General features: G+C 47.8%; 1 protein-coding gene across 1 annotated transcript in view; it reads left to right on the forward strand.

The window, feature by feature from the left end:
- The first annotated feature begins 201 nt into the window (after positions 1–201).
- Positions 202–12,356, forward strand: part of skia (SKI proto-oncogene a) — a 62,960-nt gene continuing 50,805 nt past the window's right edge. Inside the window, exon 1 of the mRNA XM_026155304.2 lies at positions 202–1,634. Within this exon, the coding sequence (XP_026011089.1) occupies positions 729–1,634 (906 nt within the window). The 5' untranslated portion in view covers positions 202–728. The remainder of the gene's footprint in view (positions 1,635–12,356) is intronic.

The raw sequence follows: 12,356 nt of genomic DNA on the forward strand, positions 1-12,356 counted from the left end.
AAGTAGGAAAGTTCAACGGCCTGAATGCGTCATTTTCTTTGCTTTGCTCAGTTCGTTTCTTTTTCTTCTTCACTGTTCTCTTTTCTGTGTGCACGTGTGCGCGTGTACGTGCGGGGGGTGGCGGCTTGTTCCTGGAAGAGCCTAGCCTGCCTGCAGAGTCACTCACATTCCTGGCCGGGATTCAATGACTGAGCCAGACACACAAACGCAAAGAGAGGAGGCGTGTGAGTGAGCGCGCGACAGAGAGACCTAGACGGAGCGCGAGGGAGAGCGAGAGAGAGAGACACGCGCACTCAGACTGGGGGAGAGAGAGCTCTCGCGAGCGGACTGGCTCTTCAGACTTCTCCTCTCCGCGCAGTCAGAGTGAACTGCGGGGGCAAACGGGGTGGATGTTTCGTCCTCGACAGCGGAAAGAACCTCAAATAAGGATTTTTACATTTCGTTTTCAAGCCTGACAAACGGAACTTTTCGCCTCGGTGGAGTTTGGAAGCCGTTTTTTCTAATATGGACAGTCGGCTCACTGCTACAGGGAGCGACTGGTCGGTGTTGACTCACACACGGGAATAAAACTGCAGCTGGGACTTTTTTCCTGGATGGTTGATGAGGCGTTTCGCACATCTGATCAGCTCTGGGACGCGGTGGATTTACCAGGTTGAAGGACGCCTAGCTGGTTGTGATTCCCGGTCGACCGTAGGAAGGATTTACGCATCTAAAGTTGCAGGAAAAGCATGGAGACTGTAAGTCGGCCGAGCTTCCAGCCTCATCCGGGACTGCAACAAACTCTCAAGCAGTTTCACCTCAGCTCTATGAGCTCGTTGGGTGGACCGGCCGCTTTCTCTGCTCGCTGGCAACATGAGCTGCTCTTTAAGAAGGACGGGAAGGAGCCCGAGCCGGTTCTGCAGCATCTGCCGCCGCCCGTGATGCCCGGCCCGCTCTTCATCCCGTCGGACCGCTCCACGGAGAGGTGCGAGACGGTCCTGGAGGGAGAAACCATCTCCTGCTTTGTGGTCGGCGGGGAGAAACGGCTGTGCCTGCCGCAGATTCTCAACACGGTGCTGCGGGACTTTACCCTGCAGCAGATCAACTCCGTGTGCGACGAGCTGCACATCTACTGCTCTCGCTGCACGGCCGACCAGCTGGAGATCCTCAAAGTCATGGGGATCCTGCCCTTCTCAGCGCCGTCCTGCGGTCTCATCACCAAGACGGACGCAGAGCGGCTCTGCAACGCCCTGATCTACGGAGGCGCTTACCCGCCGCGCTGCAAGAAGGAGATGAACGGAGGCTCGCTGGAGCTGCAGTTCACCGACAGGAGCTTCAAAGTCTACCACGAGTGCTTCGGCAAGTGCAAAGGCTTGTTCGTGCCGGAGCTGTACACCAACCCGAACGCAGCGTGCATCCAGTGCATGGACTGCAGACTAATGTACCCGACCCACAAGTTCGTGGTGCACGGCCACAAGGCGCAGGAGAACAGGACTTGCCACTGGGGCTTCGACTCGGCCAACTGGAGGGCGTACATCCTCCTGGGCGAGGATTACACGGAGAAAGAGGAGAAGGCCCGCCTGGAGCTCTTCCTGGACGAGATTAAGGAGAAATTCGACTTCGCCAACAAGTACAAGAGAAAAGCATCATCCAAGGTAAGCTGGTCTCCGAGCTCTAACTGTTGCAGCTTGTTATCCGCCACCTTCTCCTTAACGTTAAAACGAGCGTGGGTCACCAAACTTTAAACATGACCGAGCAAACACGTTTCAGGAGTGGATGCTGAGCCTGACAGTGTCTGGTCACTGCTGCTACTGTGGTCTTACTAATTGGGCGTCATCCAGCAGCGACAACAATATGCCTCTGGTGGCAATAAAGCCATTATCTGGCCGTGAAACACCTTAAAGGGTAGTAAACAACAGTTGTGAGATAATGTTGTCACTTCTTCAGAACACTGTGGTTCAATGGGTTGCTGTCTGTGACTGTCTCTATCTCCAGTGGGTGAGCTAGACCTGACTGTTAGTGTGACAGACAGAGCTGGTATCATATGTGTCATTTTACTTGTCTGTGGTTTAATCAGTGCTGATGTCATTTCCCCCTCTCTCTAGTCTTATCCATGTTCTCTTGTGTTCTTGTTTGAACAGTCCCAGTAATCAGGTTTTAGGTTCTGCGCACTTTCAGTGGTCACACACCTCCAGCCTCAATCATCAGGTTTGTTTTTCTGAGCTTTAAAGCTGCATGGAAGGACTCTGTGTTAGCTTTGGTGTTTGCAGACTGATCCCACCCCTGTAGGGGGAAAAGGGCTAGTGAGCCCATTTGCATGAACTGTTACACATGAATGGAGCTGATGAAGCGGGGTTTAGAAGTATTGTGGTGGAAACATAACATGATCCCAACAAAGGGAAGCATTCAGCAAACATCAGAACCCCTCTACCAGGCCAGCCAGCCACCTCTGACAGGGCTCCTTTTGCCTACTCTCCCTCTCCTCGGTGGACTTGTAGAGCAGAGCGGAGTTGTTGATGAGGCTCAGAAAGCAACAGCACAAGTGTTTACAAGAGTTTTCCTCCACTCCTCCACTGAGGCTTCTTTCAGAAAAACCTGCCAAAGAAAGGGAGATCAGGGAGGCCCTTGAAGTCCTGAAGAGTGCCAGAGTCCTACCATGCACGGTGAACACACACTCTTGGCACACACTTTCATTCAGACTTGAGTGGACACACCTCAAGGAGCTCCACTTTCAGGGGGCTCTTGTGTTTTTCCAAGTGCTGACGGGGCGCCCGAATGTTAAGCTCAAGGCTTGTTTGAAATGCTTTTTAATTCAAGCCCTGCCCCCGAGCATCTGAGGGACTGCACACAGGTTGAGAAATATTGTTGCTCTCCTTTTTCTCAACACATTCGGGCACAGCTGAGGAAATGTTTGTGGAGGATGTCGCCACAGCGCCTTACTTTGAAATGCGTCACTGTTGTCAAAGGAGGGCAGCTCAGTGAATATTAATAAGACTGATAGAAAAGTGTCAGCAGCAGTCTCGCATAGCAGACAGACACAGGAAGCGATATTGCCACACTTCCCTCCTTGCAGACGCTCTTTTGAAAGCTTCCTCCTGAGACGAGTGAATCACAGAGTAAAAAAAGCTGTCCACATTTAGCAGCGTGCCTCCAGTTGTGGAGAAAGTGTGAACTTGAAGTTCACTTTTCCTTTTTTTGTCTTGTAGGATTCATACACAGTGCAGGCTGCAAAGCACAAATGCATTGAAGCGTTCCACGTAGGTTGGGGAAGGTTTTCCTGCGCAGGCCGGCCCCAGATTGCCATGCCAGGCTTCTGCTTTCTGGCTGGCACACATAATGAGTGGGTTTCCACATCAGGATGTGGAGATAAGGCTTGTGGTTGCAGATTTAGTGTGACACTAACTTTATAATTTGGCCTCACGATGACATCGGCTCTGCACAGTCTGCCTGGTTTAGAGAGATATGAGGAGTGAGGGTGGCTGTGGTGGATGGTGGTGGGCAGCTGAAGCTCGACTTGTGCTTGGCTTTGAAAAAAGTTTACCTCAGACTTTTTTGGTTTGTTTGGGTTTTGGCACCTTCCTACGTGGAGAGGGCCGTCCTCGGGCTTCTTGGTTACTGTATTATTATTATTGTTGCTTCATCAGTCTGTGCTCATGTTGCAGATGTGCGCCTCCTCAGAGTGGTGAGCATGTGTACACGACTGTTGTAACTGGTCTTGAGCAAAGCATGTGTGTCTGCTGAGCTTTCAGGTTCCTCCTAAAGTGCTGGGATGGGATTTGTTCAGAGACAGATGTGCACTAAAAACCAGCCAGAACAATAGCAGAGGCCATTTTGCGTCGATGCTCCACATATGCTGCGTTGTTGTGCTGACAACCAACACATTCCTGCAGGCTGTTTCCACGTGTGGCTGAGGAAAGGCTCAAACCAAACCTACGTAGGGTTGGAACGCACAACTGTCGAGTCTGAATATATCCTTCCAAGTCAGGGCACTTCTTAAATCTCTAACGTGCAGAAGCCAGCACTTCCCTTTCTGCTGCCCCCACCCTGCTACCCCCGGTGCTTGGAATATCTGGCCTCCAGCTGAAGGAGCTGCTTGTTTCAGGAGAGACGTGGGGCTGTGGTGGTGGGGGCTCAGAGGAAGTGAACTCCCACAGGGGATATAGGCCCATGTCCTGTTTCATATGCAAGGCGCAGTGCTGGCTAAGCCTGCTGACAGCCAGCCATGTCCACACAGCAGACAGAACAACAGCTGGGAGCTGTGCGTTTCAGTGGCTGTTCAGGGAATATTTCCATTCTGATCCTGTGCAGCAGTCTGCAGTGGAGCCCGACTGTGTGGCTGTTTCGGTCAGTTTGTATACTTTCCTATTTTCCTTTTCATAAAAAGTGCATTTTGTGCCCTGTGCTGGGAGAGGACACCAATTCAGTCAGGGCTCTGTAATGAGTTCTGCTGCTGTATTAAAAACTATATTTTGGGCCGTCCCATTAAAAACACGACTAACATGATAGAGTCGTGTCTCTGGTTCGAGCTGTGGGTCAGAACAGTGTTGGAAATGAACCACCTCACTGTGTGAATGGTGCTTCAGTCTTTGCTTGAAGGTATGGAGCGCATTCAAAGACAAAAGTATTCTTCACTTTCTAAGAATATTTAAAAAGAGTGTTTCATTCAGGGTTGCTGCTTTCTTCTTCTATGCTGGCAATGAACAACAAAAAGCATGTGTTTTGCTCTCCTATATGGAAAAACACATCAGCGATGAATCATTGTGCTCCATGACAAAAACTCTGAGGACCAGCCATAAGATGAAAAGTCTGTTTCCACTGCAGCTGCTCTCAGGACAGGCCTCTCTGTGGGAGCAGGGTGTACGGCTGCTTAGGTTTGCTTGGAACGTTTCTCAAAAGGCTGCGACTCCAGCGGTGGTGGAAATGAACTGGGTGCAGTGATTGTCTTCATACAGCACGTCTCCTTGCTACAAGCCGTTTGTATCAACAGTTTTTAACTTTTGCAAACAAAAGGACTTTTCTTTCCTCGTGTACGGCTCGACTGTGCACAGTCCTGATTTCTGATTATCAGGTATTTCAAACAGGGCTTCAAATTTACAGAAGCTGTGAGATGTTCAGTGGCAACACGTTACTTGAGTAAAATTTGATTGGATTCACAGCTGAGAAGAACTATTTCTTCCAACATGTGAGAAGTGAAATCTTCGGTGAAATACACAAAGAGCAGTGGTGCCGAAACTCGGCGCTGCAGTCATATCTCTGCCTGCTATGGACACATACTTGCTTTAAGTCAATAAGTGTCTGCCTGTCCATTTCAAGAAGATGGAGGGGTGAAAAAAGAGCAGGCCAGATAAGGTTTGTGCGTGGCTGCATGCAGGTCATCTGGGAAAGTTTGAATATCGGTTTGACGAGCCAGTAGCGTGCGTGACAATCAAGTGTTTCCTTCCCGTCTTTGACATTCCTGTGAGAATATTCCGAGCCGTATGATAACACAAGCACACACGGCTGGCTGTGGCTGCTCTTATGTTTTCAAAAGACCTTAAGTGTGTCTCATTGGGATTATAGCACAGGTAAGAGAAGAGCCAGTGACCTGATCCAGGTGTCTCGTGGGACAGAAGCTCTTTCTCAGCCAGATGATGGAATTTGGTGTCTAGTTTGACTGTTAGCCACAGCTGATGGTAGGTAACCATAGGCATGTTTGTTTAATAAGGTGGTCTGTGAATTATTCATCAGCATAACTGGACGTGCCCAAGCAGCGCGATCTCCCCTGCAGCTCCTTCCCCGGTAGTGTTTACATAGGTTGAGCTGTGAAGAGGGGACAGTGTTAGTGATGTGCTTAAAAATAAGTTGGTCAAAAGGTTTGACAGTTTTTTGGTCTTTAACATCAGAGAATCAGGCAGTCAGGCTTCCTCCAGTCCTCCTGCTGGTGAGCTCACCAGTGCTGAATGTTGAGACATGTCACATTTTATTCTTACAGGTTTTTCAGTAAAAAGATTTCAGTGTGAGTCTTACAAAGACAAGTGAACATTAGTCTGATGCACTGAAGCCTAACCCAGCACCTGGGTGATGTTAACTGAATGGTGCAGCCTGTCCACACTCTGTGTATGGAGTGCATGGATGATTAAAAGAGAGTCATATCTGTAAAAGTTTTTTTTCCCATGTCTGTATAAAGTGCAGAGGAGGATGCGAGATCAGGCTGTGGAGATAATCTGATGTGTATGTAGGACATGCGTTTCCATGGAAAATTCCAATCTTCTGCCGTCTTGCTGTCTTTCCTAAAGCTTTTCTTAATCTTTGACAATAAACGCCGCGATCGTTGGTGAGGGATGCCGTCTAGATGGATCCAGGATGAACTGGAGTCCGACGGGAGGGGGGAGGTTACTTTCTGCTGTGTCAGACCAGGAGCAGCCTTTGTGTATGATAGCAGCCACTGGCGGTACCCCATCCCCCCTCATGCTGTTTGTAGGGCAGCTAGTATTGCATGACCTTTCCCTCCCCAAATAAAGAGGTGACCCGCCTCACCCCTCGCCTCTCTTGACGACCAGTCGGCCAATGGCGTGTGGCTTAGCCGCTCCCACGGGGCAGATGGCTGTCTGATGAAGGCAGCTAGTCTCACATACTATCAAATAAATGAGATCCACCGTGATACAGTAAACTGAATGCTGCACAGTGGAAGTTGTGCTCTGATGCATTTCAGATTTGGCTGCAAACTTTTCCACAAAGCACACATGGGAACGTGTGAATAGCAAAAGCATCCCTTTGCCTCATTTGGAGCGCGATGGCGCACAGGCCCGGTCGGGTCTATGATCTGCTGTCATGCGAGTGCGCATGTGGACAAATATGTGTTCTTGTTTTGTGCCTGCATCAGCTGTAGGAGGAGATTAACATGAGCTCAATGCCTACTCATTTCCATCTCCATCTGCCTGTCTCCCACAGTGATGCTTCCCATCCCTCCCCCATCCCAGCCACACATACTGAGCTTAGACTTCCACACAGCAACCCGATTCCACCCCCGCAATTCCTTTTAAGTCTTATAAATGATACAGAAGCCCAAAGAATCATACGTTCACGCATTTACAGCCTTGCAGCTCTCTAACACAACATCCACAATGTCCTCCTTTAAGATCATGTCACGAGCCAGTGGTCCAGCTCAGTCCATGGGATGAGTGCTAGCTCATCTCCGGAATTATCTCAAAGTTTGGGAAGGACAGGTAGAGGCAGATGCCGGGAGATTGTCAATCTAATAATAAACAGTGCTAATCGTACGTCTGATCGAACGGGCACAGTTCCTCCGAGCAGGAGCTGCCAAGTCAACTAAGCAGCAAAGTCTCTGTCAAGTGGATGGGACAGCACTGAGAGACTTTTATGTTTAAGAAGCAGAGCAGCAAAGCTTCATGTTTCTACTCTGGCTGAAAATATGTAGAATAGCATCGTCGTCCTTTTTCTTTACACTGCTCCAAAAAATCCCACTGAAAGAGACGTCATGTGACTCACATTCATTTCTATTTGAAATTCTTAAATCTAGTCCACATTGTATGCACTACCAAACTTTACAGATAGGTTTATAATGCTAAAAATAAAGCTGATTGACCTTAGCCATCTTTTGTTTGTCCTCTCCATCATGGTGCACTCTGTTAGTTGGGGAGCTTGATTGTCTGTCACCAAAGGGGACGTTAAATGTTCTGAAATGCAGTAACAGTATATCAGCTTTCCAAATAAGCATTTGTCCAAAGCAGTCAGACCAAAGAGAGAGAAAGGGCGTCAGGTATACTTTCTATTCTTAAGAGAAAGGCTCGGTTCTTGGAAATCTCTTTCTTTCTTTTTCACTCTTCAAGGGATTTTTTTTTGGGGGGGGGGGGTGCAGAGGTGGGGAGGGTGGGTGCACTGGTTTGGCCTCAGCCATGTGGAAGGGCAGCTCCCAGGAGGTTGGCGGGGTATTGTTGTGGAGGTATGGGGTGGTGTTTGTGTTATATGTGTGGTTTCGGGGCAGTTGTCCACTGGCTAGCTATTGTCACATCCTTTGTGACCAGTATCAGCTGTGGATCTGTTGCTTTGAGTCCCATCCCCCTTCATTGCGGGGATCACTGATCCCAAAGTGCCTGACTCCCCCCTTCAACCCTCTGTCCCCCTGTTTTTCATCTTTAGTGGTAGAAAGCAGACAGTGTGGACACTGTCTGCTTTCTACCACTGCATGTGGATGTTAAGAGACATTTAGCTTCCTTTGAACCAGACTGAAACTGGTTTTTGGTTCCAGCACTGCTGGTTAGGGAGCAGTGGGCTCTGGTGTCAGGAGGCTAACGCAGGTTTACTACCGAGTGACAAAATGTAATTATCCTATCATATCAGTCTGCTTCTGATATCAAGCATCCAAATGATTAACATTTGGATGCTTGATATTTGTTATCATGGGTGCTTAAACCTGTGTGTGTGGATATATGTGTGTAGGTAAGTATGTGTGTGTTTGTTATTGATTTTAATTACATCTCACCTTCTGCCTGCAGATGGAAATGAGCTAAAACATCATTTATCTTTTCTATCATTAAATGCTTCCTGTCCTGTCTTTGTTCAGACACATATTCCTCACCACACAGCCCGTCTACTTCTGACATTTGATGGTATTTTTAGTCATTTGACTAATTTAACAGATAGTTGGATAAACAATAACAGCAATCTGATGAAAGTATGTGCTTGTGAGAGATGAGGGGGACACGTTGGGTGAAGGGCCCGAGGCACAACCAGAGACAAGTCGCTGCAGGAAGGACCGCGTCTGTAGGACAGGAGGCGCACAGGCGAGGCGTGGGGGGAGAGCTGCTGTATGCATCAATCAAACCCACTTTATGGAATGACAAACAAACGTGAGTCACCCTTTGTGTAAGACGCAAGTGTTGCACTTTGTTTGTCTCACACTGAAACAAAGTCTGCTAATAAAAGACAGAAAGCGCCGTCTTTGTTTCTGGATGCACCTTTTTGATCCCTTAAACTTCACCTTTGTGAAATCAAATGGCAGCTTTGCGAGAGAAAGCAAAGTTGCGAAAGTGCGCAGCAGACTCGAGTGCACGCGCATGTCTTTTCTCAGAAATGGTGTGTTTCCTGGCTGCACGCAGCACAAACACATCTGATCTTTACTGTTGTTTAGTCTGCTCTGAGTCATTGTGATGTCTAGCTGCTGTTAGTTATGTTAGAGCTGAGCGAGTTAATGTTAAACAGGATTAATTGGCACGGCGGTGAACTTTGACTGACCGTTCAAGTGTTCTCACGCTTTTATAAGAAGTGCTGCTTCATCAAATGCAGCCATCAGTGGGTTTGAGGTGAAACCAGCAAAGAAGCTTTGGGCTGGTTCGATTTGCTGAGCAGAGACGGGAGCGCACGGCCGGGCAGAACAGGACGACACCGCTTCGGTAACACAGTTTATAAAGTGCAGCCACACCTCGCCTCAGTTTGTCAGGAAGTTGAGGTGGAAGATGGATGTGTGCGAGCAAATTAGGGCCTCTTGGTAGAGGCAGTCAGGGGTTCGGAGGCTAAGGTTACTCCTCAGGAACCGAGTGTTGGAAACAAAGGCTTTTAATGTGCTTATCAGGCCGGCTGGGCTGTTCCTGCTTTCCAAGTCACCAATCTCCTGAATGAAATCAGCCAGCCTCACTCTGGCAAATGAAGGAATGCTAAATAAAACAATACGCTGAAAGACGATCCCTCCTCCTGGCACCGATGCCTGCTTCTCAGGTTCAGGAAGCCGTCTCCAGCCAGGCCCAGACTTGCTCCTCTGCTTCAGCCTATCTCATTGATTTTGTACGTTGCACACTTCCTTTTACGCACTTCTTGCTTGTGTCTTATTGTAAACGTGCATACGGCTGTTTAGGCATCCTCTTTCTGCATGCACACACGTGTGAACGCGCTCATTCCCATCCTGCACAGCAGACAATAGACCTCTCGAAGCCCTCTGCTTATAATTAATGTAATTGTAGATCTCTGAGACGAGGTAATGCATTGCATGTGTAACACCTCCGGGCACAGAGGCGTTACTCTCAGCATCTTCTTTCATAGAAACGCTGCCACGGCTGTCTGGAGCAGCAGCACATCTGTTTATTTAAACCCCGCTGCAGCTTTTATGCTGCCGCTCAGGTGTGTGTCACGTTTGGACAAGTGTGACCTCTGCTTTAATTATCCCCTCTCACATGTGCAGAGGTCAGAGCTTCTGCAGCTGAACCTTGCCACGCCACCTCCACTCCCACTCTTCCGCCCACTCATCTCACAGTTCTCCCTCTCTCCCTGCATGAAAGCTGCTTATCTGTATGTTTTTTTAGAGGATTAAAGTAAGTAAGTGTGTGTGTGTGTGTGTGTGTGTGTGTGTGTGTGTGTGTGTGTGAGCACTTGTAGTTTGCGTAGCTGTCACACTTTTTCCCCACCATCCCACCAGTGTAGTGTCAGTACATGCTTTCTAGGACTGTGCTTGTCTACAGCCTGTCCTGTGGGGTTAACACTGTCACACAACAACGTGATGGGCAAAAACAACCGGCGAGACAAAATCACGAAATTCCCACAAATCACTCATGCTGCCTGGGATATGGGAAATCTGTGACAGTGTATCTTCTTCTCCCTGGCAGCATGTCTGAGTGTCGATGTGGTTTTTTTTTTTAGAAGTGGTTACAATTTTCTAGTTGTAAAATGTGAGGATGGTAGATCTGATCAAAGGTGGTTTTCAAGGAAGACTTTATTTTTCAAGGAAGGTTTATTCTGGAGCTGGATGCTATCTGATGGTAGAGGAAACCCGGTGTGACACAGGCCAGCGTATGACTCTCTGCAGAGCACAGGTCTGTGTGAGCCAGTGTTTAGTCTCAGCACAAGGACAGAGTCATGAGTGCTCTGTGTTTTTGAGTATAGTTCTTTCTGTTAACCTGATTTGAGCCCCGTCTTGTGCTCCACCAGAGCTCCGCTGCTCGTGGCCAAACTGTCCAGCTGGGGAAGTGCAGTGAAACATCAGATTCCACTTCCTGCAGCGATCGATACGTTTCAGGTTCAGCAGGTGCAAACGCTGCTGAGACATAACGCAGCACAGTCGTGTTCTTGTCCCTCAGCTCCAGAAGCCCAGAAGAAGACCTGGTTGCAAAGCCCTGATGGGCAGCTCATTCAACCTTTGAAATGCCAAGAAGCACAGTTATAGGGCTGCCACAAACGATTATTTTGATAGTCGACTAGTCACCGATTATTTTTGCGATTAGTCGACTAATCAGATCATGCATCCATTGGATGTAAAACGTACAGCTTATTGCACCAGCAGCATCTGCTCTTACATAACTATCATTAGCTTACAGCTTTAAGTGTTTAAGGTATATGCTAACTAAAGACAAGATGATAGTTTATTAAATTTTAATGAAATTTGCAGATTGTTTCAGTGAAGTTTAATAAACTCCTTGCTATCTAAAATATAACAGGACACTGGAGTATATTCTCGAGCATCTCACACTTCTGATAATCAGCTGTCTGCTTGATGTTTATTCAGCTGTGTAAAAACTATAACTTTAATCTCAAACCGATTTACTCAGGAACAAATAAAACACTGGAAAAAGCCAAACAATAACATTTTTAAGTTATCTAAGTGACTTATATATGTTTAACCTGAGTAGCGAAAGATGGCGGTGGGTTTGAAAACTATTTGCTGGGAGTCCGGTGTTCTCACGGGCTCTAGTGAGCCTTGCCCCCGGCTAGCTGTCGAGCTAGTGGGTAACAGACGTCTCCGAAAACGTCGGAGCGCTTTTGAAAATATGTAGTCTTGATAAACTGAGCAGATATTTGAGGTTTACACAGCTACATTCTCGCCTGAAAATATGTTAAACGTTTATTTTGTGACCCAGAAAGAATAATAAGAGTAATATTAAAACTAACTAGCTGCCGCCATTGTTGGAAACTGAGCTGGGCTGCGCTATGAATTCTGGGACACAGCTTCTTCTTCTTCTTCGGGGTTTAACGGCAGCTGGCATCCTTGTACATGCAGTGCTGCCATCTTCTGTTTCAGTCCATTATTACACTCTTAAATCCTACTACTTATTCCTGCGTCTTTTGGGATCTTACAAAGCTTCAAACGACGCGTCGACTATTAAATTAGTCGTCGACGATTTTGATAGTCGACGTAATCGTGGCAGCCCTACACAGTTCTCCGACGTTTTTGTACAGCTGACTCAAAGGTTTATTCTGCTAAATTCCTTCTCACATCATCCAGTAAAATCCTCGTCCTGTCCTTCTCTTCTTCATGTTGTGAATCAGAGAGGCCCGTGGAAGGGCTAGACTCTCCACCCATCCACCACCCTCCCCAACAGGACTAATGAAATGATAGCTCCCTGATGTAGATGGGAGTAGAAGTGAAGGGATGACCTCATGGCCACCTAATT

Source organism: Astatotilapia calliptera, chromosome 20 (genome assembly GCF_964374335.1).
Source record: "Astatotilapia calliptera chromosome 20, fAstCal68.1, whole genome shotgun sequence".
Lineage (NCBI taxonomy): Eukaryota > Metazoa > Chordata > Actinopteri > Cichliformes > Cichlidae > Astatotilapia > Astatotilapia calliptera.